This window comes from Empidonax traillii, unplaced genomic scaffold, assembly GCF_003031625.1.
Source record: "Empidonax traillii isolate 1590-97213 ecotype Southwest subspecies unplaced genomic scaffold, ASM303162v1 scaffold1472:size108541, whole genome shotgun sequence".
Lineage (NCBI taxonomy): Eukaryota > Metazoa > Chordata > Aves > Passeriformes > Tyrannidae > Empidonax > Empidonax traillii.
In genome coordinates, this window is record NW_020956665.1 from 43,604 (window position 1) to 70,767 (window position 27,164).

The 27,164-nt window shown below is 40.8% G+C and overlaps 1 protein-coding gene across 1 annotated transcript in view; it reads left to right on the top strand.

Annotated features, from left to right (window-relative positions):
- Positions 1–216: 216 nt before the first annotated feature.
- ARHGAP10 (Rho GTPase activating protein 10) overlaps positions 217–27,164 on the top strand; it is a gene marked incomplete at its 3' end in the record, with an annotated part of 64,173 nt that continues 37,225 nt past the window's right edge. Inside the window, exon 1 of the mRNA XM_027907459.1 lies at positions 217–401. Within this exon, the coding sequence (XP_027763260.1) occupies positions 248–401 (154 nt within the window). The remainder of the gene's footprint in view (positions 402–27,164) is intronic.

Here is a 27,164-nt window from a genome sequence, read left to right on the forward strand (position 1 = left end):
GTCGCGGCGGGGCTGCCGGGAGCGGGGCGTCCCCGGCCGCGGGGAGGGCGGCTCGGCGGAGCTCGGCACTGTACGCGCCAGCGCCGTGCGGGGCAGATCGCCGCTCTCTCTTTGTGGCCGCGGCCGCTGAGGGTTCAGCTCCTGCTGTTGCTGAGGGCTCGCCGGCGGCGCTGCGGTTCTCAGGGAGGCGAGCCCCGGAGCGGCGGCGGCAGCAGCAGCAGCAGCAACAGCAGCAGCAACAGCAGCCATGGGGCTGCAGCCCCTGGAGTTCAGCGACTGCTACCTGGACAGCCCCTGGTTCAGGGAGCGGGTGAGAGCCCACGAGGCAGAGCTGGAGAAGACCAATAAGTTTATCAAGGAGTTGCTGAAGGATGGGAAGAACCTGATCGCCGCGACCAAGAGTGAGTGGAGGGTGCGGGGGAGCCGCGGGGGCGGCTGCCGGCGGCGCGGGGCCCGGAGCCGGGAGCTTTTGCCTTGCTGGGGGTGGCATTGCACTGGCGTGCTCCAGCCTCTGCCTTGGGTACCCCATCAGCCGCTGCTAGTGGGGGACGTAGGTCCTCCCCAGCCCTTCGCCGCGGAGGGGAGTAAGGGACAGAGGCAGCTACACTCCCCTGCTATCGCCTGTTGCCGGGCCTGGATTGAGTGTTCGGCGGTGCCGAGCCAGGAGCCAGTTGCCGTGTGAAATCCCCTTGGGGGGACTCGGTTTCAGGTGATCTCGGCGCGCTGCGAGCTGAGCGTCTGTGAACTGCATACCTGAACGTAACCATGTCGTGTATGTGCTTTTGCAGTCTGTGAAGAGGCTGATGAAAAATACCCCTTCGTTAGAAGTTTACGTGTGGTGGGAAATTATCACACTTGTAGTGTTGAGCTGACAGCGCTAGTTATCAATTCTATGCCCTTGGTCTCTTAAATTGTGGTAGTGTTTTGTTAATTTTATGTTTTCCTCGTTGAATATATGTATACTGTGTATATATATAGGGTTAGCTATGCTGTAGTTTATGTGAGAGTCATATCGTTTTCCTTGAATGACCATGTTAATGTATGTTTTTGATGTAGTATTGTGCTAATATGATTTTTACCATTTAACTTAAGATACAGTGGTGTTATTCCCTAAATATCTAGTGGGATGATATTGTGTGCCTGGATAAAAAGGTAGAACATGCTATATCAAATTTCTCTCCTTTGTAGCTGTTATTCTTTGGCCAGTTTACATTCACTTATTGTAAATCATGATCTTAGAGCATCATTTGAAATTTGTGACTTGAAGTGTTGGTGTAAACCATCTTAACTTAGAGTGTAAAGTAAAAAAGTATCCCTAAACTTGGATAAGAACTGTTGAGGGAAATCATTCCACTTCTTTTTCTCAAGCTTTGAGACAGTATTTTGGCAACTGCCCCAAGCCCTTAGTTTCTCATGTATGGTTATGTATACAGAACTTAATTTTAAAGCGTGAAGCTGATGGTGCGAAGGAAAGTCCTAACTTGAATGAGCCTCCTGGCCACAGCAGAATCCCGTGCTGGTAATTTTTGGCTTGGAGTGCAGTGCTCAGTGTGCTTTGCTGTGTGTGGTGGCAGCCAAGGGGTCAGTCAGTGTGCTGACCAGAGCCACCTGGCCTCACAGTGCTTGATGAAATACTCAGGGCTAGCCCGTGAGAAATATTTAGAGAAGCTATTTGAGACTCTCCTGCTCTGTGTTCAGGTCTAAGCAATGCTTTCCTTTCTGAGATGAGTCATAAGTTTTATTCTTGAGTGTAGCTGCTGTACCTTATTCTAACAAACATATGTGCTTCATTGTACTTGTTTGAAAAGTAGAAACAGGTTGGACCTTTCCTTACATTTCAGTTTTCTGCAGTTGTCTCTCCTCTTTACAGTGCCCTGAGTGACAGGGTTGAGGTTGAGTTACCTTCCTCTGGTGCTGGTGAAGCATTGCCACAGTTCAACAGGCATTAAAAGACAAATTGGACCAGAGGAAACACAAGGGGAAGTTAAAACCCTTCCGAACACCAGTGGTTAGGGGTATTGGTCCTCCTTGTGTTTTCAGAAGAAAACATCGACATCTGAATTCTTTGAGCAACCTGATTCCTTTGCTGTCAGGAAACCAAATGGGATTAGTATTTGATCCAAAAAAGCAAGCTTGAGAAGTGGTCTAGACACAGAGCTCGCTATTCACTTCTGTCAAAACTGCATTTTCTGCACAAAGACAGACTTACTGCAATTCAGAGAATGTGATAACAAAGCTATCTTAGATGACTGCCTTAGACAACAATTACAACTTTTAGAGAATTGTCTTCTGAACCAAAAATAGCTAAAATAGCTAAAATATTTCTCTGTTTCTAGAACCAGGTAGATTACAAGATATGCATCTGGTTTAATTGATTTCTGAGCAATTATGCTCAGCTTCTCTGAATGGTCTCTGAAATATAAAATGTCGTAGGTGCACTATTGTTCTTAAATTTGTGGGAAATTAAGGGACTGCAATAGACACCACCTGCATTCTCCCCTCCCCCCTTAGCGCTTTCCTTATTTCACTTGTAAAGCAGCCGCTTACAACAAACGTTGCAGAGATTCTTTAGGTGTGAATAACTGGTGTAATTGAATAGATCCCACTTCCTGCTTGACCGACAGCCTTGTAAGTGACGTGTATTCTGCCTGCTTTGGGTTGCATCTTGACAGCTGGAAGCAGATATTGCTACCACTCCCCCTACTTCATAGGAGTGGCCAGTGTCTCACAGGACAAAAGAGTATCACGATGTGGATCTTCTCGTTAGCTCTCTTCCGTTCGTCTCCTCCGTTGTATGGGATTGTATTTTTCACCTGAATGGCAGAAGAATTGATTTTTTGATCGTACAGGACTATACTGCTTAAAAAAAAAAAAAAAAAAAAAAAGAGAGAGAGAGAGAATGAAAAAAAGAAGGATCTTTTACATTCTTAATTGTTGAATTTCCGGAGTGAAGTGTATCTTTACACTTTAAAGTTACGGTAGTTTCAAGAACGTGATAGAAAGATAAACAAGACTGACTCAAAGCTGTCTATTTCCTGTGTCATGGTTTGAATCATTGGGTTGTCTAGTTCAAACTTAATTTTGAAAGAATGAATAAACAATAGTTGGTTCTTTATCTTTTTTGCAACAGTTAAATATGGTTAAGAGGGGAACAGAAAGACATTTTTTCCCACTCTTAGTGATCAGTAAATACAAATGGTATACATGTATGCTTTTTAAAATAGAACTGTAATATTTCTCAGGGGATTCCAGTTCAGTTAAACAAGTTAGGATCAAAATAGTTGGTAAATAACTTCTGGATGGAGCTAGTTGGGCTTTTATTGAGAGAAACTGAATTCAAAGATGCCTGATCAGAGAATCCTTATTCTGAATCATGAAAGGAACTTAAGCTCTTAGTTCTAAGCTCTTAAAAATCTGAGATGCAGATTGTTGGAAGCTAGAGAATACACTGGATTGAATACTATATATGTGCTCCTATGTTAGTCTAGCTCTGGGTCTCTTGGCGCAAGTGTGAGATCTGTTTCGCGTTTTGAAGATATTTTTTTTTAAGGTTAGACTTTTCCCTAAACCCATGCTAGGAGCTGCCGCTTCTTATGAGACATCAGGGTGGAGTAGGAAGAGTCAGAAGGAGCACAGGTTTTGGCCCTGGGCATCTCACAGGGGGTTTACAAAGGATACATGTGAGTGTGTGGTCACAGCTATTCCATGTGCCTGAAAACACAGCCTCCCCATTCTTGGATTTAGGATGAAAACAGAGCAGAACTCTGTTTGGGTCAACTGCAGTGATTTTGTAATGGGCTGGTGAAGACAGAAGATAGATGGAAAAGCCAAGACAACAGAAAAGTTGAATTTGCCCGGAGGCTTTCAAGAGGTGTTCTGTATGCAGTGCCCATCTAAGGGAAGCCTAGACAAAGTTTGATGGGGAAGGATACTTTACATGGGCCACTCGGCCATAATGCATCATAAGACCTTCATCAAGTCAGGATGAACTACTACTGTGTGACACCACTGTGTTCAAATACTCTTTTCACTCCTGCCACAATGCAGAGCAGCCACCTCCCTCTACTTGCATCCTGTGAAACTTGCTACCCAGCAGCCCCTTTGTGTGGTTGTCACTGGAGCAGACCTGTCCCTTGTTACACTGCTATCTCTGTTTCAGCTGAGTGCAGGGTAATTCCTCCTGTACCCTGAGATTTTGGGTTGTAAACTCGGTTCTGTGGTGTCTTATTCATTGTATTTGGTGCAGTGGACATCCTGACTATCCAGTTCTGATCTCTGCAGGCAGCTCAGTGTGCCCAGGCTTCTGATGACTAATTTTTATTGCTATTTTTGTTTTGTATTTTTCACAGGAGAGTTGCTTCTTGCGCTCTTCCAGACAGAGTACAAACTTAGAACTGTATTTATTTAATCTACAGAAAGAGCTGGTTGGAAAATAAAGAGTTATTGGTGATTGTTACTAGAGAATGCTGGTTTACTTCAGGGATTATATCTGCATTCAAGAAGAAAATACAAGTTTGATAGTTCTCTTTCCTCTGAAGTGTTTTTAGTCATTGGTTGTTTACAAGTTTGTCAGCAATAAGTGAAGGAGACAGGAAATCTTGTCAGCAAGAGAAATAAAGCCACTCCCAGTCCCACCTCCAACCTAGGAGAATAGACTGAATCTTTCTTTTAACAAAGTTGACTGAAGAACCTAATCCAATCCCAAGAACCAGTCTGATGTCTGCATTGTCCAAACCCATAATCTTTTTCTTGGCCAGTTCTCTTAGTGTGTGGTGGTGGTTGACCTTTCAGACACTGGTCTAAGGTAGGGTTTTGGTCTGCCCTGGTATGTACATTATTATGTAAATGTAAAGGCTATGGTAATCCACAATAACACCACATGAAAGCCTCTCAGATCACTTGAACCATGATGCTTTTTTTTCCCTTAAGGACTAATTGTCCCTTTTTTAAAGCTTTCCTTAGTATAATCTGGAGTTATGAAACCATGAACAATGTGTGCCAGCTCTCAAAGTCTTAGGAATTTTCTGCAACAAAAATGCTGTTCTGCTGACACTCTAGTACATGTCAAAGGAGTAACTATTAATATAGCCTTAATAACTTATTAATAACTTCTAGAGGAGAAATGAACATTCACTAAAGATTTAGGAAGAATCCAAAGATTGAGTAAAAACGAATGTCATTCCAGGGGAGCGGGGATTATTGTGAGAGGGCCTTAGCTGAACTTGAGTGGAAAGTTTCCTAAATCACCTGTGGTTATTTAGGACACTGATTAATCCACCTTGAATTCCTCACACAGTGTTTTAGAAAGCTATTTTATTTTTCAATTAGTATCTCAAACCCAAGCTTTATTTCTATTGGAAGGCATGGTTTAGGTGTCATAACCATAAGCAAATCAACGCTGTTAGTGAACACTCTGAGATTTAAATCTGAAATATACTTTGCTAGGGCCATGCTAGATAAAAATTTCTGCCAGGGCAGCACTAGATCCTGTATTGCAAAGACTACTAAGCAGTATGTACCTTTAAAAAACTCCCATACTTTCTATTGGAATCGAACTCAATAATGGAAACGTTAGAAAACTGAGGCAAACAGGTACTTTGGGGCCCATCTGATACAGCTTTCCCTTAAGAAAGTGCTGCTTTTGCCTTCCCTTCAAGATAATTGCCACAGCTGGGGCCTAATTAACTATGGCAGTACTGTTCTCCCCCCTGCTTCACCCCCTTGCTTGTAGATAAAGTTGCTTCTTTTAAGTATCAGGCAAGTACTTTCTTTTGAGAAAGTACTCTGGAGAACATTGTGTTTAGCTCCACCCCAAGTAAAGCCTTCGTTACTGTGTCAGTAGCTATAAAAAGTGTCAGACTCATTCTGTGGAGGATGCCAGTTTGTCATCTTGAATCTCGTCTTTTCAGCTTGAATTACTTACTAACTTCATTACCGTCTTTGTCCTGTAGATGTTCCACTGCTCTTTTTTTTTTTTTTTTTCTGTATTAAAAGTGAAGCATTGTGCTAGTGAGCTAGAAGATGTGATGTCAGATAATATGAAATTTCGCTAATTTATATGGATGTTCTTGGTGCTGAGAGATGTGACAGGCTTTTGGTAAATAAATGTCTCTTAATGTTTTTGGGGAAAAGCATTGTTTTTCAGCATTGGATAAAATACGTAAGCAGTCATTAAAGGGAACATCAGTCTTCAGGGCAAACCCAACAGAAATATGTTATAATTTTTAGAGAAATTGTCTGGTTGATAATGTTGAAAAGTTTTTACTGGTTTATTTAAATGGCAAATGTTTTAGAAATATGATTTTAGAATTACATGGAATCTCAGTCTGTCTTAAAGAGTTGGAAAAAAGGGTGGATTTGCCTTAGAGGCTGTAAAATGTAGACACCTGCTTCCAATTAAGTGAAGAAAAATAGGCCCACTGCTAAGGCTGCAGGTGTATGCTGTACCTAAAATTATCCTGTGCTTGCCAGCTGTATATTGCAAAATTGTTTCAAATTTTAACAAGCAGAGCTTATGACACTGATAACAGTTCTCAAGGCAAGCCTAAAATGACTTCATAGTGTTTTATTGAGGTAGAACGTCTCCTTCTGACTGGCACAGATTTTTTTCAAAGATGGCAGGGGGGACAGTTCTATGTTGATACTTCTATTGTGTTTTGTTGTTTGTTTGTTTTTTTTTTACCTTTAATTTTTCCCTTGGTGTACAGCAAGGGAAGTAGCAAACAGGCCGGGTGTTCTGCCCTTTCTTTAGAAAGGAGCATGTGAAAACATGTTTGGAATGGCACTGCATCCCAGTACTTCTCTCCTCCTCCCCAGCTGTCTTTTAACATGACATAATTAATGTATATAGTTTACCTTGACTTCAGTGTTTTTGCTGTACAGTGCCAACTTCAGTTGCTGGTGCAGCACTTAACATGTTAACCCAATAATCAGAGGCTTGGCTGTTTGAGGGAGACAGTCCATAGCGTGTCAATCTTGGCAATATGCTTAATGTTTTGATAGTGTGGGTTGTGGCTTCTTGAGATAATTTTTATGACTTGTTTATGTCTGATAGGGTTTCCTTTTGGGTCTAATGTCCCTTTTTTAAGTTTCAAGACTAGACTTACTGTTGTTCTTTGACAGTTGTTCTTAAGATGTTACAACATTCTCAGTGTTTTGCCTATCTTTTAGTAGTCTTCAAGCTTTTGAGTTGGCTATCAAAGACACTTTGAACAAAGTTGAATGCTTTCTGGAATATCTAGTGAATGTAAAATAGATGTTCAAATAAACATGGGCACATATTGGCAGAATAGTTTAAGGAACTACTGCTCAGGGAATTTAACATCTCTCTCTGCTGGTGGTTGCTGCCACCCACTGTAGTTGTCAGTCTTAATCAGCACCCAAAATCTGCCTTGTTGCTAAGTCAAACCCACCTTCTTTGCCAAGTTTAAACGAAGCCATCAATTTTGCAATGAATTGAGTGAGGCAGGCTCATGTGCTCCATCCCAGCGGCTGCTGTGGAGGCTATTGCCTTTTGGGTGTGACTTTGATAGAAAAGAGGGCAGCAATTTATAATGCCCCATGCTATACATCTGGGATAGATGCATGCCTTCTGTCCAAAGTGCATGTTTAGCTATCTCACTGGGAAATAAGATACTGGAAAGGGAAGTCTGTGGCTGGTTTATACTATCCTCAAACTCTTTTTTCTAAACAGACATTTTTTGGATTTTTTGACAGACAGCCTGTCATGTTATTGCTTTTCCATAAATGTCATGTTATTGCTTTTCCATACCGGCTCGTAGCTATGGATGGAGCTTCTTGCCTGTTCTCTGTGAATGCCTTTTTTTGTTTCTTCCCAGTTCTTATCCATCCTGTGTGTTTGCTCATCTTTCAGGATAAAAATAGAGGGAAAACATCCAAGCCTTCAGAAGCAATGTGGCCATCACAGGCCAAGGCCAGATCAGGAGTTCCTGTAAATCATTGGTGTTAGGCTTATCCTCTGTGGGAAAGGAGCAGTGTGGGGGGAAAAACAATCTACAGAGATGGAAAATCAGTGTTATTAAAGAGATTGTGGTTTAATAGCCCACACCTTTGTTGTTGTCGTGTTGTTGCCTCTTTAATTGAGAGGACTGGGCAGGTGGGGGTTATCTGCTCAATAGGTAGGGCAGAGAGAGGCTTTGCCTCTCAGATCTGGTTGTTACAGCTTCTCTCAGTTCTCCTCAGCTTTTGTATGTGCACCTGGCTGGTTGGGACTGCGTGTCCTTGAAGAAGAAAAACAATGCATTGTTTAATTTGGCAGGGAAAATTGAGTACCCAGGATGAAACTGAGCAGGGCTATGTACCAGACTTGGGCCTCAAAGGGCATTGTAGTGTGTGTGGTGTACAGGAGTAGGTTCTCAGCCACTTTGTTGCTAGTGAGTGTTTTTCAGCTTGGAAATTTCTCCATGTCCTCCATTAGGCTGATGTGTGGAGGCTTAGAAATTATGAATAAATTAATGGTGAAGAGTCTGAAGCTTGTTGCACTTCAAGCATTTCAGCCTTAAGAAAAATTGGACTGTAATGTATCTAATCTCAAAACCTGCGCTCTCTTTCCAAGCAGAGTGCAAGCACCTTATTTTTGTTTGTCTTAATCTGTTATTTTGTCAGTCATTAGAAAGAGTTGCATGCTTTGAAAATTATTAATAATATTTGAATGTATGATGGAACAAAAAAAAGGAAAAAAAAAAAAAAGGAATTTTTTAGCAGTTTTAAGTGAATATGTAGTTATGCTTCCTCATAAGAAATCCTCCTATCTTGCAAACAGGTGGAGGGAGCAGGCTGCCAGGTCACTGAGGACCTGAGAAAAACTTTCCGAAATATCATTTTGACAAGGGGTCGCAGTTCTTAGAAATCTGTCATGGGGCTGAGCTTGTAGCTTATGTGGATTAGCAGACTGGGAATGCTGCATAGTTTCAGCCTTTGGAATACGTCAGCACTCCGAGAACAAAGCAGTATAACTTGTCCATGCTTTTTTTCCTGTTAAGATATCAGGTTGAGTGCTGTCGCTGCTGAAGAGGCCTGGACCAACTGACAAACTCAGTCGAGAGCCAAATGACTGTTCCTCCAAAGCTTTTGTCTGTTCAGCTTCTCAACCTGGAAGCCTTTCAGGAACAAAGCTGACTTTGTCCAGTCTGCTCTTAAACACTTGCTCTGTGGTAATATTACTGTATTTGTGCTTCATTTTTCCTTGTTTTCAGTCATTTCAAAATGCACAGTTTCAAATTTCTGTTGTGCCTCTTGTCTCACTGCTCCCTTGTTGCAGTAGATTGAGAATCTTTGTTAAAAGAAATAAAAGTACCTGGAAATAAAAGAACATGGAACTGTTGCATCCTTTGTGGGGTTTTTATTTGTTTACTTGGTTTTGTGAGGTTTATTATTATTATTATTATTATTATTATTATTATTATTATTATTTTAGAAGTGTTATGGTTAAACCCCAGCCGGCAACCAAGCCCCACACAGCTGCTCACTCGCTCCCCCATCAGTGAGACTGGGGGGAGAATCAGAAGGTTAAAAGGTAGAAAACTCGTGGGTTAGGATATTAGCAGTTTAATAGAAAAACCAAAAGCTGTACACAAAAGCAAAACAACACAAGGAATTCATTCACCACTTCTCGTGGCCAGGCAGGTGCTCAGCTATCTCCAGGAGAGCAGGGCCCCCTCACACGTGGCAGTTACTTGGGAAGACGAATGTCATCACTCCAAACCTCCCCCTCTTTATACACTGAGCGTGACTTCATACAGTGGAGTATCCCTTTGGTCAGTTTGGGTCACCTGTCCTGGCTGTGTCTCATCCCAGCTTTCCACGCACCCCCAGCTTCCTTACCAGCATGACAGTACAAAAAGAAGAACAGACCTTGGCCCTGTGTAAGCCCTGCTCAGTAATAAGTAAAACAGCCCTATTATCATCACTGTGTTTAGCACAAATTCAAAACTCAGCCCCATACCAGCCACTGTGATGAAAATTAACTATCTCAGCCAAAAACAACACTAGAAGTATGAGAATCTTATGCTAAAAAACATCTAGAAAGAACCATCTGTCCCCTGACCAATTTTTTTGTTTGTTTCACAAAATCCATCTGTGTGTCTTCCATTACTACTTGTCCTGTGGGGTTCTGTACGGTTGCACCTGAGGGGAAAGGCTGCCATCCTAAGGGGTGGGGAACTAGCTAGTTGAGAATGGAAATGTAATGTTGGCACTTGCTTCTCTTCTCTCACTGGAGTTTTTTGCAATGTTTCGTGAAGGAATGGTGCTAAGCTCCAGACATGCAGCTCAAGTTGTTGTGTAGTTAGTATAATGAGCTAGGCAAATATTTGTGTTACGTCCTTGAATGTTGTGTGTAGGAGCTTGGTTCTCTATTTAGATGGACTTTACTGAGGGCCTGTAGCAAAACTGAAGGAGATTTGAACCCAGTGAGATAAGATGCTATGGCTTAAGAAGACCTGAAGTGTGTTCTATGACTCATCAGTCTGTTGCAGAGCTCAAGCACCTGAGGACTGATGGCCATTATCTCTAGGTAGTGCTCAAGTAGTGAAACCTCCTCTGAGGGTACTGATGACTAGAAATGCCCTCCTGGAGGGCTGAGATCTGATGCCAAGCAGATTGGAAGATCCGTGAGAGGCTGTGTCTGATTGACCTAACAGACAATGCATTTTGTTGTGTGTATGCAAATATTACACAATGCATGTAGTATGTGATATCCTAGCTGCAAATATTATTGGAAAATGTAGCTTTGAGACTCAACAGTAATGTTTCTTTTCATTCACTTATCTGGAAATTTTATATTTCCTTTCCTATCTCCATTAACAGCTTTAGTATAACTGTAATTCGAATGTGTCTTAGGTATGAATTCTTTTTTATTTACAAAAATACCTTGTATTTTGGTACAACATAATTTGTATGGGGCTTTTTTTTTTTTTAATTGTTGCTTTAGATTCCTTCTCAGGTCAGTCCTCAGAATCTTGCTATAGTGAACGTGGTTCGTGTCTGCAAGCTTAGATGTTGTTTCACAGACATGAATAGTTTTATGGTATGAACAAAAGAGGCAAGCTGTCTAGAGAAGTGATTTTGTGAGCAGCTTTGGGCAAGCCCTTCACCTTTTTATATCTTTCTTTCTATCACTGTTTAAGCTATTACCTCAAATTTGGGGACATTTGTCTATCGAGCATTTCAGGACTATTGGAACATCACAGAGAAGTGTTTTGTATCATTCCCTTCTGTGTGAGGGAAGACTGCACCCACTGTTCTTTTTCAGTAGTCATTGTTTGAATTGAGCAGTAGTTATAAACTTATTTTATCCTCTTCAAGTAAATTAACATAATATAGAATCCAGTAGGAGAATGTGCTATATTCTCCTATACTCATGTGTTGGACATCTCAGTATGGATGGCAAGGCAGTCTGAGCTCAGAAAGCAGCTGTTCTCCTTTTGACGTGCAGATTATTCAAGCGGAAATTTAAGTCAGCAGTTTGGCTTTTCTAAGGTTTATAGCATATCATAATTCACTTTTTCATAGACAGTATCCTTATGTGAAGAAAAACAGGTATGCCAACTTTGCAATAATGCTTCCTGGACATGGTGAAATCCACTTCAGATTTGTAAAGTTATTGCAAAACTTGGTTCACTGAGGAGTTTTTATTTTCCCTCATTGTACCTTTTGCTTGTAGTTCTTTAAATGAAAGTGTTTGCAAGAAAGGTGGCTTTCATAGAATCATAGAATAGAATCATAGAATTAACTGGGTTGGAAGAGACCTTCGAGATCATCAAGTCCAACCCTTGATCCAACCCCAGTGTGATTACCAGATCATGGCACTCAGTGCCACATCCAGCCTCATTTTAAAAACCTCCAGGGGTGGTGAATCTACCACCTCTCTGGACGGGCCATTCCAATGCCTGATTACCCTTTGATACCTTATTGAAAATTAGTTTGGCATTATTACAATTAATGCATTTAAAAATACAGTTAGTAATTAAGATGTCAGTCAAGAAAAGCAGCAGCATTTTTTTGGATGGAGGAAGCAACTGGACCACATAGCAATTAATCTGATAGTGTCTCCCTGGCACTCCTCTCTACTACAGGGAAAAGTTTCTATAAATGGAACTTAACTGGGTTTGTAAGCAACATGTAAAAGAAACAAGTAATCAAAGCCCCTCCTGAAACAAAAGCTTCTGATGCCACAGAAGTGTCAAATAAACCCCAAATAATTCCATCAATATTTATTTCAATTTCAGTCCCGTTATAAGTAAAATTCGCTGTGTGTGTTTTCTGTTCCTGTAGTGATAGCTATGGTTTGCTTGCTTTTAGGATCTTGAAGACTTGTGAGCAGACCAAAGGGATTGTATGCTTTTGATGTCTGGGATTTGATAGTAAATCCTTGTCAAGAAAATTTGTCTTTAAGTGTAAAGAGTGTTATATTTTGAGTAAGGATGCTGTTCATAGAGGTTTCCCCCCTCCCCCCCCCCCCCCCGAAGCCCTTTCTTTCAGTTTCTCTTTTAAATATAGATAATTCCTGTAGTTTAATAGTGGCCAGGAAGTGATCTCACATTTCATGAGGATGTTCTTGAATGGTCTTATTGGAACATTGCTTCCTACACTCTATTATTAGTGTCGTAACCGAGAGAGATATGAGCAGCTGCCGAGTTTTGTTCCGACTGCCTGGATGGGTGTGTTGGGATGGCATTCCCAAAGTGACAAGTAGAGACACTGGGGGATGCCAGGAAGGATTTTTGATTGGAAAATAGATGACATTAGGTCAGTGGTTTGTGATTCTCTTTTCTCTCTGTCTCCCTTTTGAAAGGTCTTAGTAGGGTGACTTTTCAGATGATTCTTGCTGTAGCCACCTCATTTGATGTCTTTAGCTGCCTGTTCTGGTGAAAATTTATAAAGCAAACTTATGTGAATATTTTAGTTTGGGTACTAAGGATGAGCAGGAAAGGTCCAATAGGCATGGGTTTTAGCACTTGGTAGCATGGAGGCATGAGCCAGCAGTTTGCCCAGGTGGCCAAGAAGGCCAATGGCATTCTGACCTGTATCAGGAACAGTGTGGCCAGCAGGAGCAGGGAAGTGATCCTTCCCCTGTACTCAGCACCTGTGAGGCCACACCTGGAGTGCTGTGTCCAGTTCTGGGCCTCTCAGTTCAGGAAGGACATTGAGGTGCTGGAGCGGGTCCAGAGAAGAGCAACCAGGTTGGTGAAGGGACTTGAGCACAAGTTCTATGAGGAGAGGCTGAGGGAGCTGGGGTTGTTTATCCTGGAGAAGAGAAGGCTCAGGGGTGACCTCATCACTCTTTACAACTCCCTGAAAGGAGGTTGTAGCCAGGTGGGGGTTGGTCTCTTCTCCCAGGCAGCTCTCAGTAAGACAAGAGGACATGGTCTCAAGCTCTACCAGGGGAAGTTTGGGTTGGATATTAGGAAGAAATTCTTTACAGAGAGGGGAATCAGGCATTGGAATGGGCTGTTCAGGGAGGTGGTGGATTCTCCATCCCTGGAGGTTTTTAAGATGAGACTGGATGTGGCACTTAGTTTAGTAACTGTGGTGGTCATGGATCAAGGGTTGGACTTGATGATCTCAGAGGTCTATTCCAACCCAGCTGATTCTATGATTCCTAAGAGTGTTTGGCACAGAGCTTCTAGGACAGAACAAAGGCTGAATCAAGTCCTCTCTGAAGTACGTACCTCTAATTCCTTGCTAGGCTTTGGAAAATTATGGTTTGGACTTTTAAAATAATTTTTCCTTTGTTTCTGTGCATCTACCATTGTTTTTTTCCTACCTAGTAGCAGTTCATTGAGTAGGAGTAATTTACTGAAGGCAAGAGCAAAATGAATACTGTCTGGTGATTGCCACAGCATTGCTACAGGCCACGGATGTTACAGAGCAGAGGATTCTCTGCTGGCAAGTTAATGACAAAACAAATAGGAATGCCGTTCCCAGGTTTTCTTTTTCTTTTTTTTTTCCCCCAGAGTAAACTGCCATCTCCCCTGATTGCATCCCTCCCTTACAAAACCTTAAGTGTTGCGAATGTCAGTTGAGTTTTTAGTCACAGGAGAACAATTAGAGGAGAAAAAGACAGCTTTTGTATCTCTATAAAATAGCAGATGGAATACATTAATGTCAGTAATTGGTAATGTCAGAGAAAGACAGCATGTCAGTTCTCTTCTGAGGAAGAGGGTGCTGGGATTTCTCTCTTGCTTGTTATTTTTGTTTGTTTTGTTTTGTTTTTGTTTTTGTTTTTTTTTTTTTTTGAAGTCACTCGGTGACTTTCCAGTTGCTTTGCTTCAAGAGAGGGACTCCTTATTATGCTCTCTAGTACAGTTTTCCTCAGCCTTTTCAGATGAAAGGATTCTCTAACCTTTTCCAGGGGAAAAAGAGGCATACTGTTTTGTACAACATTATATAATAATGCTGTGGTAGCATTCATTTATTGAGCATTATTGAGTGAACTTGTGCGTTTGTTTTCCTTTTACCCTGTGGTTTTTTTGTTTGCTTAAATGTATTAGGTTTGATTTTTGGCAGTCACTTTTCTCAAATTGCTTTTTGATGCTGTGTGGACTTTTTGGATCAAAGCCCATGGGAATGTTTCAGTGGTATGTGCAGTATTGGGAGCTGAGAATTCCTTGGTGTCAGTAAACAGTTCAATTAATTTTTGTTTGTTTTCTTAAGTTATAATGATGTTTGTCTGTGAGCTGGCTTAATGTTTGTTTTCATTTTGGGAAGATACATAGTTACTGTTGTAAGTGGATAATGAATGTGAATGGAGGGAATCGAGAGTTGTTGTTCTGTGTCGAAGTAAAATGAAGCACGTCTGTCTGGCAGTGACTAATCCCTCCACATACTGTTAGGGATATGAAATAATTAAAGCATTTCCTTTCGGCCTGAATTCCTGCTTTGCCCCATGCTCCTGCAGTGAACAGCTTGGTTTGGTAGGGACTCTTGATAGCAAGAAGTTCCTTATTTAGTGTTGCCACTAGAAAAACCCAGTAGAAGGATCTGTGTGCAAGAAATAACATCAGGAAAACGAAAGGTGAGTTTGCTTACTTATGATCAGCCAAGTCACAACCCATTTTAAAGTCCTGCTAATGACGTCCGGTGTTCTATTTGTAGCATTGCCTTTCTTTGTCTGGTAGAGTATGTTCACTTTAAAACACATTAATAGGAGATTAGGCTTAAAAATAAACAAACAAACCTCTTAACCTATATAGCACTTCAAAAAAATTCCAAAGTGGTGAAGCGTTTTAGATGGTAACCTGTCAACATGCTGTGAAGTAGGTTGGGCTGCTGGTTTTGTTTACTGGTGGGTGAAGTGAGAGGCCAAGTGATTAGATAGGATTGCACATCAAGGCATCCCTGGAGATGGAGTTAGTTATTAGGAGGCCCTGACATTTAACCTTATTGCCTGTACGTTAGCATATTTTATTTTGTAAGATAGCTTGGAGACACTGGGATTATATTGGGAATTGTATGACAATTTCAGATTACCCATTTAATTCCCTAACCAGAACTGTTTTGGTATAGGTGCATGCAGATTTGAAAATGATGTGTTGGATTTGAACTGCCTGATTTTATTGCATGTTAAATGTTCCGGCGAGGCATTGAATGCTTCTGTTTTGATTCTTTACACTTTTTGGAATATAAAGGATGTGGCACTGCGCTTACCTTGGTACCATTTTAGAATTGGGAATGTGCAGGTTCCTGCTGGGTGGAAATGTACCCCAATGTACCCCAAATCTAGCAGTTGTTTCCAGAGGTACATCCAGTCAGGCAATACTCTACAGAAACTGTACTAGTCGTGGTACAGTGGCTTTGGCTTGGCTTGTCCAAAGCTTGCCTTGTGCCTGGTAGTTTTTTCTGGCTGAAGGTGCAGGTGGCTGTCCCACCCTGTGCACATGCTGACCCTGCTGCTGGTCCTGGCTGTGTCCCCTGGCTTAGTCCTGCCTCCCTGCTGCTCCTTGCTACAGCCAGCCTCAGACAGAAGCATAGCCAGCTGCACGCTTTCAAGCTCACAACCAGCTGTGGCTCACTTTTTTCCTCTTCCTACCTCAGTGACCCTACCCAACCTAGTCTCTGTCGTAACAGATGGTTTCTATTGACACCAGTCCTAAATTTAGCCCTAAATTGTTCCTTCTGGACCCATCCTTAATCCTAATTTGGTGGCTGCAGCCTTGAGCAGATGGAAGCCAAGAAAGGAAATTTTCCCCGCTGATGCTAATGTCATCATCTGGCAAACCTCTGCTGAACCTAGCAATGAGTATTCCTACTGGCTACTACCCAGCCCTAAAAGTAATTGACTGAATTTTTGGATCCTTCTTCTTCTGTGTGTTGACAGTGGTAACTAATAACAGAAAAAAAAAAGATTATCTGACAACACTGCAAGTGAATCCTAGCTCAACTCTTGCCCTAACACAAAGCAAGTGGCTCCCACTGAACTGATAAATGATGCATGAACTAAGTCTTGGTTCCATTGCTTTACATTGGTTAATTATGGACAAACTTCTTAGAGTAGCATGAGTCTTTGGAAAACAGGAGTGAAGATTATAAACTGTTTGTAAAACCAGTGTGTTTACACCAATAGGAAAGAAGATGGCAAAATGAGAATCAGAAGCGAGTTGGATTTTTCATGGGCAACAGTCAGCTTAATTGTAAGTTGCCAGTAGTCCCAAAGTTTTCAATTTTTAAGGTATTAGTGTCATGTGCCTTATAAAGCATTTTCCTAATCTCTGTTACTAATAAGGAGAAGAGGATATTTGTACTGTGAGTTGACATCAGACCAAGAATGCAAGAAGACTGTTTATGCAGAAGTTCCCATTTGCAGATGCCTGCTGTGGGATTGAGACAGATAGCAAGGGAAGATTCCCTTCCCCCTCCCTCCCATAACCTTATGTATGAAAGAAAACAAGTGCTTTTCCTTTCCTTTTGTATCCATATAACCAATTGTATGTCTCATCTGTCTTGATGGCACTGTGTTTAAGTTTTAAATACAGAGGAATTAGATAATGCCTTTATATATCTTTTACTGAGAGGAATTATTTTCTGAAGGGGAAACTGCCTTCATTTACCAGGCTGCAATTAGGAAATCACTGTCTGTTTTCTGTCCTCAGTTCTATATAATCCGTACAACTGTGAACACTGTTCAAAACTTACTGAACTACCTTTGTCTGAGGTTCCTGCACTGGTCTTTGATATGTTTTACTTTGTTTTAATGTAGGTTGCTGGGATGTAGAAATCATGGGGAATCAGCTTGTGATACATATGTTTGGTTTTATTTTGTGTCTGTTACTGCTTACTCTATACTCTAAATAAATGTGGGATCAAATCACTTCTTTTGAAAGAGTGGGCTGTGCTGGAGAAAAGCCATAATGTTGTGCTGTGGATTTTGGCCATAGGAACAGAGCAGTCCTCTCAAAGGAGTGAATCTTATCTTATTTCTGTTTTTCTGTAGAGATTTCTTTCTCTTCAGACTTCTGTCTCTTCACATCCCATGGCATCTTTTCTTTCTCTTGCATTACCCAGTGATGCTCACAGTACTTTTGTGAGCATTCTTGTGGTCAGCAACATATATTAGTACAAGTTGGACTCCTAGCTTTAAATGTGTTTCTAAAGAAGTGAAGATGAAAAAAGAAACGAATATTTGAGAGTACCAAAGACCTATATTCATCTAGATGCACATTTGTATTCCAAGTCTTGCACATCCCATGTGTGAAACTGCGATGGTGGAAGATAGAAAGGTCCTACTGGAGCTTCCAGAGGAAAAGCTAATAATGCTTTGCAGCACTGGCCCTGGAGTTAGATATTATCTCTTTCTGCAAGTGCACCCTCCCTAGTCTCTCGTTAATGCAACTTCTGTAAGGCCCAGAGCCTGTTTGTGAGAGACTTTGTCCTATTCCGAAGTCTCAGGCACTGCAACTCCCTTCTTGACATTTTTCAACCCGCATCCCCACCTTGGCTTTCAGGCTTTCTGTGTGTGGTTTAGTGACACAGTATCTTGGGTGTGATGATAGTTTGGATGTTTTAATGGCTTCCACGCTGTATGCATTTGAATTTCAGTGTCACCAGGCTCTTGGTATGTCACCTGTCATTTGTGCAAATTGGTTTGCTATTAGACCCTGGATGTAGGGGCGTCTCACACAACCTGTACGTGACTAAGGACTGCAGAGCTGCGCTGTTTGCTCTCGTGTCCTTGCAGAATGTTTGCTTTCTGTGGCTGCTCTGCCCCTTCTCCTGAAAGATACAGCTGTCATTTCTATTTAAACAATTATTTGTATAATCTCTCCTCTGCACACTGAAGCAAAGGAGTTGAAGTATAAGTTATCTCAGAACTATTGTATGGTCTCTGAGGAAAGTGTATATTGTGCTCTCCCTTCTTGCATGTGTGGCTGCAGCATGTATCCATTATACTGAACTCTTGCTTAAATCAGATGTGCCAATATGCTTCTCCTTGAATAATTTCTCTTGTACTCTTAAGATAGACATTTATGCTTAAAATACTGCCTGAACATTTAATTGTTTTGGGTGGGTTATTTTGGGTAGTTTGAGAAATGTTTATATTGTGTTCATATGAGCTGCCACTGGTATTTGTGTATGTGTTATGTGTTGCATCTTGGTATCTGTGTACCCTTCACCCATGTCAGGTAATGAAAGGAAGAAACATCCACTAACTAGAAAAACTTGTAATTCAGTCCATATGCCTTCTTTGATATGCCTTAAAGTTAAGGGCAGAATAGCCTAAAGCACTCTGTCAAACTAATACAGAAGCCTTCATAATTGGTGCAATTAAAAGCCATATAATTCATGTAGCAACCATCATGTAGAAAGAGGACTTCGTACATTTGATTGTAAACACGACAGGCAGGATTTCTTGCACATCATGGGTCACTGAATTCCTGACAGTCCTTGAAGAGGCTTGCTGGCCAGTGATTATTTATGTAATTCATTGGGAAAAACTGTCAGCAAAACAACAAGCCTCAGTTGAGCTGGGTTATATTCGTTATACACCATGGCCTCCACTAGGGCTTTGGCAAGTGCACCTTTCCTGAATAATGTGAAAGACCTTGTCAAGCTGCCTCTGATAATTAGATTTGACATAGCTAATACCTGAAATACAGGCAGGACAGTCATGTGGCCAAATCATGGCTTGTCAGCAGCAAATGTGTTTGTATTGAGCTGCCTGTGTTGTTTTTGTGAAGGGAGCACTGCATAAAGAACATCTAGAAAAAATTCTGTAGATACTCGGTCCATTCTATGCTGGAATAAAAGGTTATAGTTCTTCTATGCCAAACTGCTATTTATATATTTGAATAGAGCATAAGAATGTTCCTTGTTTGATGAGCAGCTGTGCAGACATTGTAAAATACTGCAAACAGGTTGATTCTGAGTATCCAATAGGCACATCCTTTGACTGTTGTCAATCCTTCGAAGTGCAGCAACATTTAACCATGTATCTTTTTAGTTTACTCTTGACCTCGTGTTTCCTCACTTGTTTGGGTTTTTTTTAAATGGATTATAATGCTGGATTAAGTAAGACTGTCATGCAATGTGTTAGGTGCTGCTGTTGCTTTCTTTAATGGCAAGGGAGGGAAGCAATTTAGAAGCAGAAAGCAACTAAAGCATAAGTGTGCAGAAGTGTCCTTGTGCATGATTGCTGAAATTGCAGATAATATGACCAAGATAATTTACTTTTGCATCGGATAAAATAATCCTTCAGCAACCTGAGATTTCTATTGGCATAATTTCTTCAGGATAGATATACAATGTGCAAATCCTGGCTTTTAAGTTTAAGAAAAAACACAAAGAATTATTTTCTATTCCCTCATTGCCTTTCTATGATCCTTAGATCAAAATTTTCTCATTTGTATTAAGAAATGAAAATATGTTTAGCTTGCTAATAAATGAAAGAGAGCTTCATTTGAATCAATTCAGATGGAAATTATTTATATTGTATGCAAATTCCTAAGAGAGACACTGGGAAGATAAGTGCATGATGCAACCTGAAGTAAAGAGTCTTTTCTCCTTTCCTTTGTAAGGCCTTTGCATGGGTGTGTTTTGTTGCTTTCTAGCTCAAAGACTTACTTAATTTTTATTTCCCACTATCAGAGGAGAAGTCTTTCTGCATTACTGTGGCAAACAGGCTAACTGGATGTAGTCAGAAATAGTTGTGGTTGCTTTCAACCAAACATGGCCAGTTTTTTAATTGTCTCCATGGCTCTTTCCTCCACTTTTAAATTTCGCTGACTGTTCCTTCTTTTCTAGCTCCAAAGAAAAGTTCACAATTCAAGGAAAGAAGAAACTGGAACAGTCTGGCATTTTTCTGAATAGGACATTCCTGCAGGTAGCAGGAGTTGCACAAGTTGAGCAAAACAACTTTGCCTATTAATGTTTTGCTTGGAGGCATATAGTGGAATATGACATTCCTGGAGTTGAATGAAACTTCAAATATATAAAACACAAAAAATAATAATAAAAAAAGTGATGAGCTTGTGACTTGCATTATGTGTAGTTTCCTTTTTCTTTGGTATTTCCAGTTTTCTCAGATTCGGTCAAGCTTTGGGCCCAAAGAGAACTTGAGTGTCTGTGGCTGAAACCCCTTTGAAAGCATGAAGAATGCCAAAGAAAAGCTAGGCTTGCAGCTGTCTACAGCAACTTCCAGCTGATAGCCTGGCTTTGTCACACCCTGTTCTTTATTATACAAATCTGGCTGCTAGATTGCTTTGGTGCAGTGCTGTGCTATGAACTGCCAAAAGTTCCTTCAGTCCAGCTGATAGGAGGTTATAGTTGAACTTCACTGAAGTGTTAATTCTGGTTATTGAGTCATCAACCCCATTGCTGTTTCAAATAAATAGAAGATAAACTGGAACAATTGTTTTTATATTTTTCTTATTTGGCCATTTCACAGCATATTATTTAAGTTGTGTCACAGGAATTGGTACTGTGATGTTACTTTTTTTCCCTAGGGTATTGCTCACTCTCTTGTTTTTTCCTTTGTTGTGCTTTTGTTTCTCTCCAATTTCTGTGATGTTGTTAGAATTTTTTTTTTCTAAGCAAGTATAAAGCAAACTTGTGAGGGAAAGGGAGTTTCATACTAATATGTAAATATTAGGTACAGAAGTGAAGAAATGATCTATGAGAGAATTAGTGCTATAAAAATGTTAGAATATTATTTATACAAACTTCAACACTTTTTTTTTTTTTTTTTTTTTTTTTTCCCTGAGGATGGCTAGATATCCTGGAAAGTACAATAATGCTTTCTGGTTTTGCCAGTTCATACTTAGTTAAACTGACCATTATAAAGACGGTGAGCAGAACGGATAGGGAAACGCTGCCTGATGCCTAATGAAATTTCCCTGCTCTCCATAACTTGAATCATATCAGTACTGCAGAAGAGGATCTCAACATTCCATAGGTCTTTTAACTGTCAAAGAGGATATAGTGAACCGGTGACACAGCATGGTATGTGAGAGTGGAAACGGTGACAACTTCTGTCTCTAGTGAAAGACTAATACCTAGAAAATGCTGGTGGAAGTTCAGGTGTGCCTATGAAAAAAGTAAACTCTTACCAGCTTTCGTAAATCCGAAGCTCCTAAAATAACCCCTTAATTGCTAAGTTGTTAAAGTCTTTAATAAATATTGATTGATTTATCTCACACATTTGCACAATGTGAATGCAACTTGATGGGCATGTCTTCATAGCATGATGAAGAATTTGGCAGGTAGAGGATTAAACATCATCTGAGTTGCTTGTGATCTGGGTCAGATATGAATGTGGTGATCTGGATAATAAACCCTCAAACTGTTGACAGTTACCATGCAGTGGATCTTCGCTATAAATTACAGCTCTGTGCATTTGTCTAATGTTACGTACAAGTGTAGAGTTGCAGCATCATCAGGTTTTTTTTCTGTTGCAATATTCAAAAGACCTTCAAAAAACTCTTTAAAAATGTTTTTGTGAAATATAGCCAAGAAATCAAACAAAATTATATATGAAGACACTTGGCCTTACTATGAGGTTATAAGTTTAGTTCACTTGACTTTGAAAAAGAATGAAGAGTACTGATGAGAATACAATTTTTTTATATGTAGTGCAAGCTATTGCTTCTTTAACCATGCTAGAGTCATCAAGGTTAAGATTTATGGTGGCTATCTATTTCTTAAAACAAAGATATGATTAAATATTTGTTATAGTTCTGCCTCCAGGTTGCATTGGGATTATTCCAGTGCCTGTAGTCTAATTTACGTGAAAAGACAGATCCCTCAGTCCTCAAAGCTCTGTGTTTTCATTCTACAGATTTCTTTTCAAATGTTTTAATTGTGATTTTGTGTATCTTTTTTCCTGAAGAATAAGTTATATTCTCTTTGCCGTATAAACAGAGTACATTCTACCCACTGTTTTAAAACTGAGGTATTTAAGATTGATGGATGTACTCTAGGGAAATAGCTGCACCTTGTTTCATTAACAGTGTTCCTGTAGCAGAAGTGGTGAAAGTAAGATGTAGTGACTTACATACTCAGAATAGCTGAATGTTATTTAGTAATAGATTTTATCTTGCTGATAAGAGGCTGAGGAGGCACCTTCCTGTGTAATAGCGGGGCACAGTGTGAGTCAGTGACTTTTTCAAAGTCTATTCAAGGGCTGGAACATGAAACAAAGTTTCTGAAGCCCTGTTCTATTGCCCTGTGCATGAAGCCAGTTTGCCTAATTCAATAGATTTATTTCTACTTTTAAACACAGTTTATACCAAGATGCTCGAGTACTGGTAGACATGCTCTACTTTTATTTATTTGTTTAATTTCTCAGGGTGTTTCACTAGCCTGAAATCATTGCTCCCTGCTCCTTCAAAATTCCTGCCTAACCACATCTAGGCAGGTCCTTTGCAGCTGGGAGTATGCTGAGAGATTTTTGTTACATTCAGCATGCAGATACCTTCTTCCCAAATCAAAATGGTGTGTCCCAGTGCTGTAGCAAGGCTGCAGCCTGTCAAGGGGCTCTCAGCCATGTGGTGTGTGCACAGGACACTGAGGGGTGTGGCAATTGCCAGCTGCTGAGCCGCTATAAATGATACCATCAGAGTCACACTCTGTGTGTGTCTTGCTGCGGGTTCATGACTTGTCTTTAACCAGCAGCAGGTTGGACTTGCTTCATGTTTGAATCCAGTCTTTCCTTGCAGCGCTGCCACATCAATTTGCTCTTGTGGTTTTTAAAAGAATGAGGGTGGTGTGTTGCTTCCTCTGTGTGTGCTGTCTGTCCTTGGCAGTTCTTTTCCCATGGGTGCAGGATTTACACAAGTTCAGGGATGGGCCTTTGCACGTTTAGATGTGGAGTTCCATTTGCACGCGGGGGAAGTAGCAGAAATAAAGGTAGTGCTGTCCAGTGTACAGGGATTTCAGTGCTGTCTGTTGAACATGCTATTTTGCTTAAATTACCGACTCACTGGTTCTAACATGCAGTCTTCCTTGGAAAATAAGTCTCACTGATGTTATGTGTATGTGGTTTATGTCACAAAGTAGTGTCTCAGTGTTTAAAAATAAGGAAATGGAAAGGAAAAGTTTTTCTCCGGGTTTTTGAAAATATATTTCACACATCATCTTCTAACATTACTAGCAGGCTTTGGAGTGATGGATACAAAGAGTTTGAGATATGTTACGAAATATTGGTTTGGGATACCACCTAAATAACCAGTTTTCTGCATGTATTTCTGCCAATTATATTTCTGCCCTCTGAGAAGGGAATTCTGTGTTTTCAACTGCTCTTTTTGTTTGCACAAAACGCACTGTCATTTTTCCCCTATATACTTTTGGAAATACTTGGACAACCAGGGCAGAGAAGTTTTCTTTCTCTGTACTGGCCTTTTTCCAGCTCAAATACTCAGCAGTCACATGTGCAGGGGTTATCATCCTGGTTTGAACTTTGTTCTGTCTTTTGAATGTGTTAAATGCTCCAGGATCAACATGACAGCAGTTAATAAAAGTACAGGTCATCAGTGTTTGGTTTTGAAGTGGGAACTGGCTGTGCGAGGGGAGTTGTATTTCCTGTTACTTCATGATGTGGAAGCAAGGTAGCTGGCTGGACTTTAGTGTTGTGCTCTTCAGAGCTGCAGGCCTACTTTCACCTGAACGAATTGGTGGAGGAAGGTGGGGAGGAGCTACATGGTCTTGGATGTTTTGTGGTGCAAGTGTAGTTCAAGATGCTGATCAGTGCAATGCTGTGCTGTGTACCTCTGGATGCCTTATCTAGGTGGATGTCATTTGTGTATCATGGTTAGGTGGCATCTTCCAGTGCCATGAAAATAAGAAGAAAAAAGAAAAAGAAGAAAAAAGTTTCATTTCTTTAGGTCACAGGCACTTTGTAGGGCTGCATGCTTAGGACTGGAGTATCCTGGGCTGCATCAAAAGCAGCTTTTCCAACAGGTTGAGGGAGGGGATTCTGCCTCTCTACTCTGCTCTGGTGAGACCTCACCTGGGGTACTGAATCCAGCTCTGGGGTTCCCAGCACAGGAAGGACATGGATCTGTTGGATCGAGTCCAGAGAAGGGCCACCAAGTTGATTAGAGGGATGGAACACCTCTCCTATGAGGAAAGGCTGAGAGGATTGGGATTGTTCAACCTGGAAAAGAAAAGGCTTTGGGGTGACATAGTTGCAGCCTTCCAGTACCTGAAGGGAGCTTTCAAGGAAGATGGAGATGGACTATTTATAAGGGCATGTAGTGACAGGACAGGGGGGAATGAGTTCAAGCTGAAGGAGGGCAGGTTTATATTAGATATTAGAAAAAAATTCTTTACTGTGAGGATGGTGAGGCACTGGCACAGGTTGCCCATGGAAGTTGTGGATGCCCCATCCGTGGAAGTGATTAGGACCAGGTTGCATGGGGTTCTGAGCAACCTGGTTTAATAAAAGGTGTCCCTGCCCATGTCAAGGGTTTGGAACTACATGGTCTTGTAGGTCTTTTTCAACCCATTCTGTGATTCTGCGAAGTTTAATGCTGTGATAGTGATATAAAGCATAATTTATCATGATACTCTAGAGTGCATAATGAAAGAGATTACAGAATTGGAAACAGTGAGTCATAAAGGTCTGCTTTGAGTATGTTAATATTATAGATAAACTATGCTGTTTATCCAGCAGTACATTTTTATATATCATTAAAACTAACCATCTGCATGTTGAGGCAGGCCAATCCTCTCCAAAATTGTGCCTGTGTCCTGCCTTCATTTTTTTTGTTCCCTATTCCCCATGAAATTACACATTTGAAATTTCTTCAGGCAGTCCAAACAGACAGGACTGCTTTCCTGTTCAGTGAAAGACTCTTGTCCTGATTCCACCTTTGCTGATAACTAGGAAATGCTTGTAGACATGTGAGCTAGGAGATTCAAACAAAGTATCTGTGTCTTAGCTATGTATCTTACTGATTTCTGGTGTAGCTGTAAATATCCTGAATTGATAGAATGAATTTGGTAAAGAAACCAAACCAATACAACAATTAACAGTCAGTTTTCTCTGTAGATCTGTAACTTCTGGAGAGCTAGAGATGTAATGCTGGTATGAAAAGTTCTATTATTGACCAGCAAACATCCTTGATATCTGTTCTTCAGGAGTCATGTGGATTTTCTGGATTTTCTTGTCTTTCTCTCCATCAAAAAAAGTAAGAAGAAAGGTAAATAAAAGTCAGGGAGTCTTTTGCATTTCTCCTAGTTGGACACTGCTGCTCTTGAATTAGCATTGCAAAACACCTCTGTCATAAGATGAAGTTGTACTTACAGGTCTGCACATGCAAGTTGTTTTTTTTTTTTTTTTTCCTGTGGAGTTTGTACCATATGCAGCCACTCTAAAAACTCCCCACATTTGTTTTGGCTGGTGTCAACCTTCAAAATTTCTCATGGACTTCGGTCTTTTGGATGGAAAGGTAGGGGAAATTATAATTGTATGTAGTTTCCTTGAACCACATCTAACAGGCTTTGCAGGTTGCTAGAGGTCCAGAGGACTGCAGTTGGAGAATCACAAGCATGGGCTAGGCAGACAGCACTAAAGCTTTAACAACAGGGTGAATTGTGACTGAAAGTGCCAATTCAAAAGTAAGGCAGCCTTAGTTGCTGAAGCTAATCATCTTTAAAGGCTTAGTGTTCTTTGTTACGTAGCTTCTGACTGATCCTGTCTGAGATTTTCGTGCCAGCGTGGCCTTTGTCTGTGCAGGACAGTAAGAAACAATGCTGTCGTGATTTTGTAATGTTTTTAAAATGCAGGTACTCCTAAGTCATTGTGATACTAATAAGAGAATTACGAACCTACTGTGGCTGTATTAGGGGGACTGACCTGTGCTGCTGAGCCCCACTGAGCTGCTTCATCTGCCTCTCTTCTCCCTTTCCCAGAGTCTGGAAGGTGCTAATTGTCTGCTACTGTGGTCTGTGGCTCTTGATGCTCTTTTGTCCTGGGCATACTCAAAACAGCCATGGAACAGGCTGGAACAGCCTAGACCTCGAACGACTGCTTTTCACTGATTTGTGTTTGTAAGTGTATTGCATCTTGTTCCTGTAAGTCGTGGCAAAGTGCCAGTTTAAGTGAACAGGGTACAAAATGGTAGTCTGATTTTGAGCCTAATCCTGCTTAAGAAACCAATTTATTTTGAAGTATCCCAACCGATGTGTTAAGATGGGTCTTCTTTTCCCCTACTTCAGCAACAATTTTAATACAAAACCTGGACATGAGAAGAAACATTAGTAAATGAAGGAAGAAATGTGTTGAGGAACTTTTAGTGTAGGAATTATTTTCTGTTGCTAACTGGGACTAGAAAATGAGGTGAACAAGGAATTCTAAAGCAAATGCATTAGCTGACCATGGGGTCTTTCATATATGTTGCAGCTTTTTGCAGCATTCATAAATGGCTTTTGTTTGTGAGAAGCAGAAGAAAAAGGGAGAAAATATAAACTGACACTTTGTCTTCAATGCTTATTTCAACTTTTATTTCTTTAAGGGAGCTAAGCACGCCTCTCTCGTTCACTTATCCTAACATAAAAATGTAGCTAATGATGTGACCTAGTAGGATAGTTGCAGTACAGCACATTAGGTTGTTCGACATGGTTCTGAGGACCAACTGTGGACAGCTTTTGTCAAACTACTCTGATTTAAATCATTAGGACTAGTTTGGAAGCTCCTGCTTCCTTCAGAA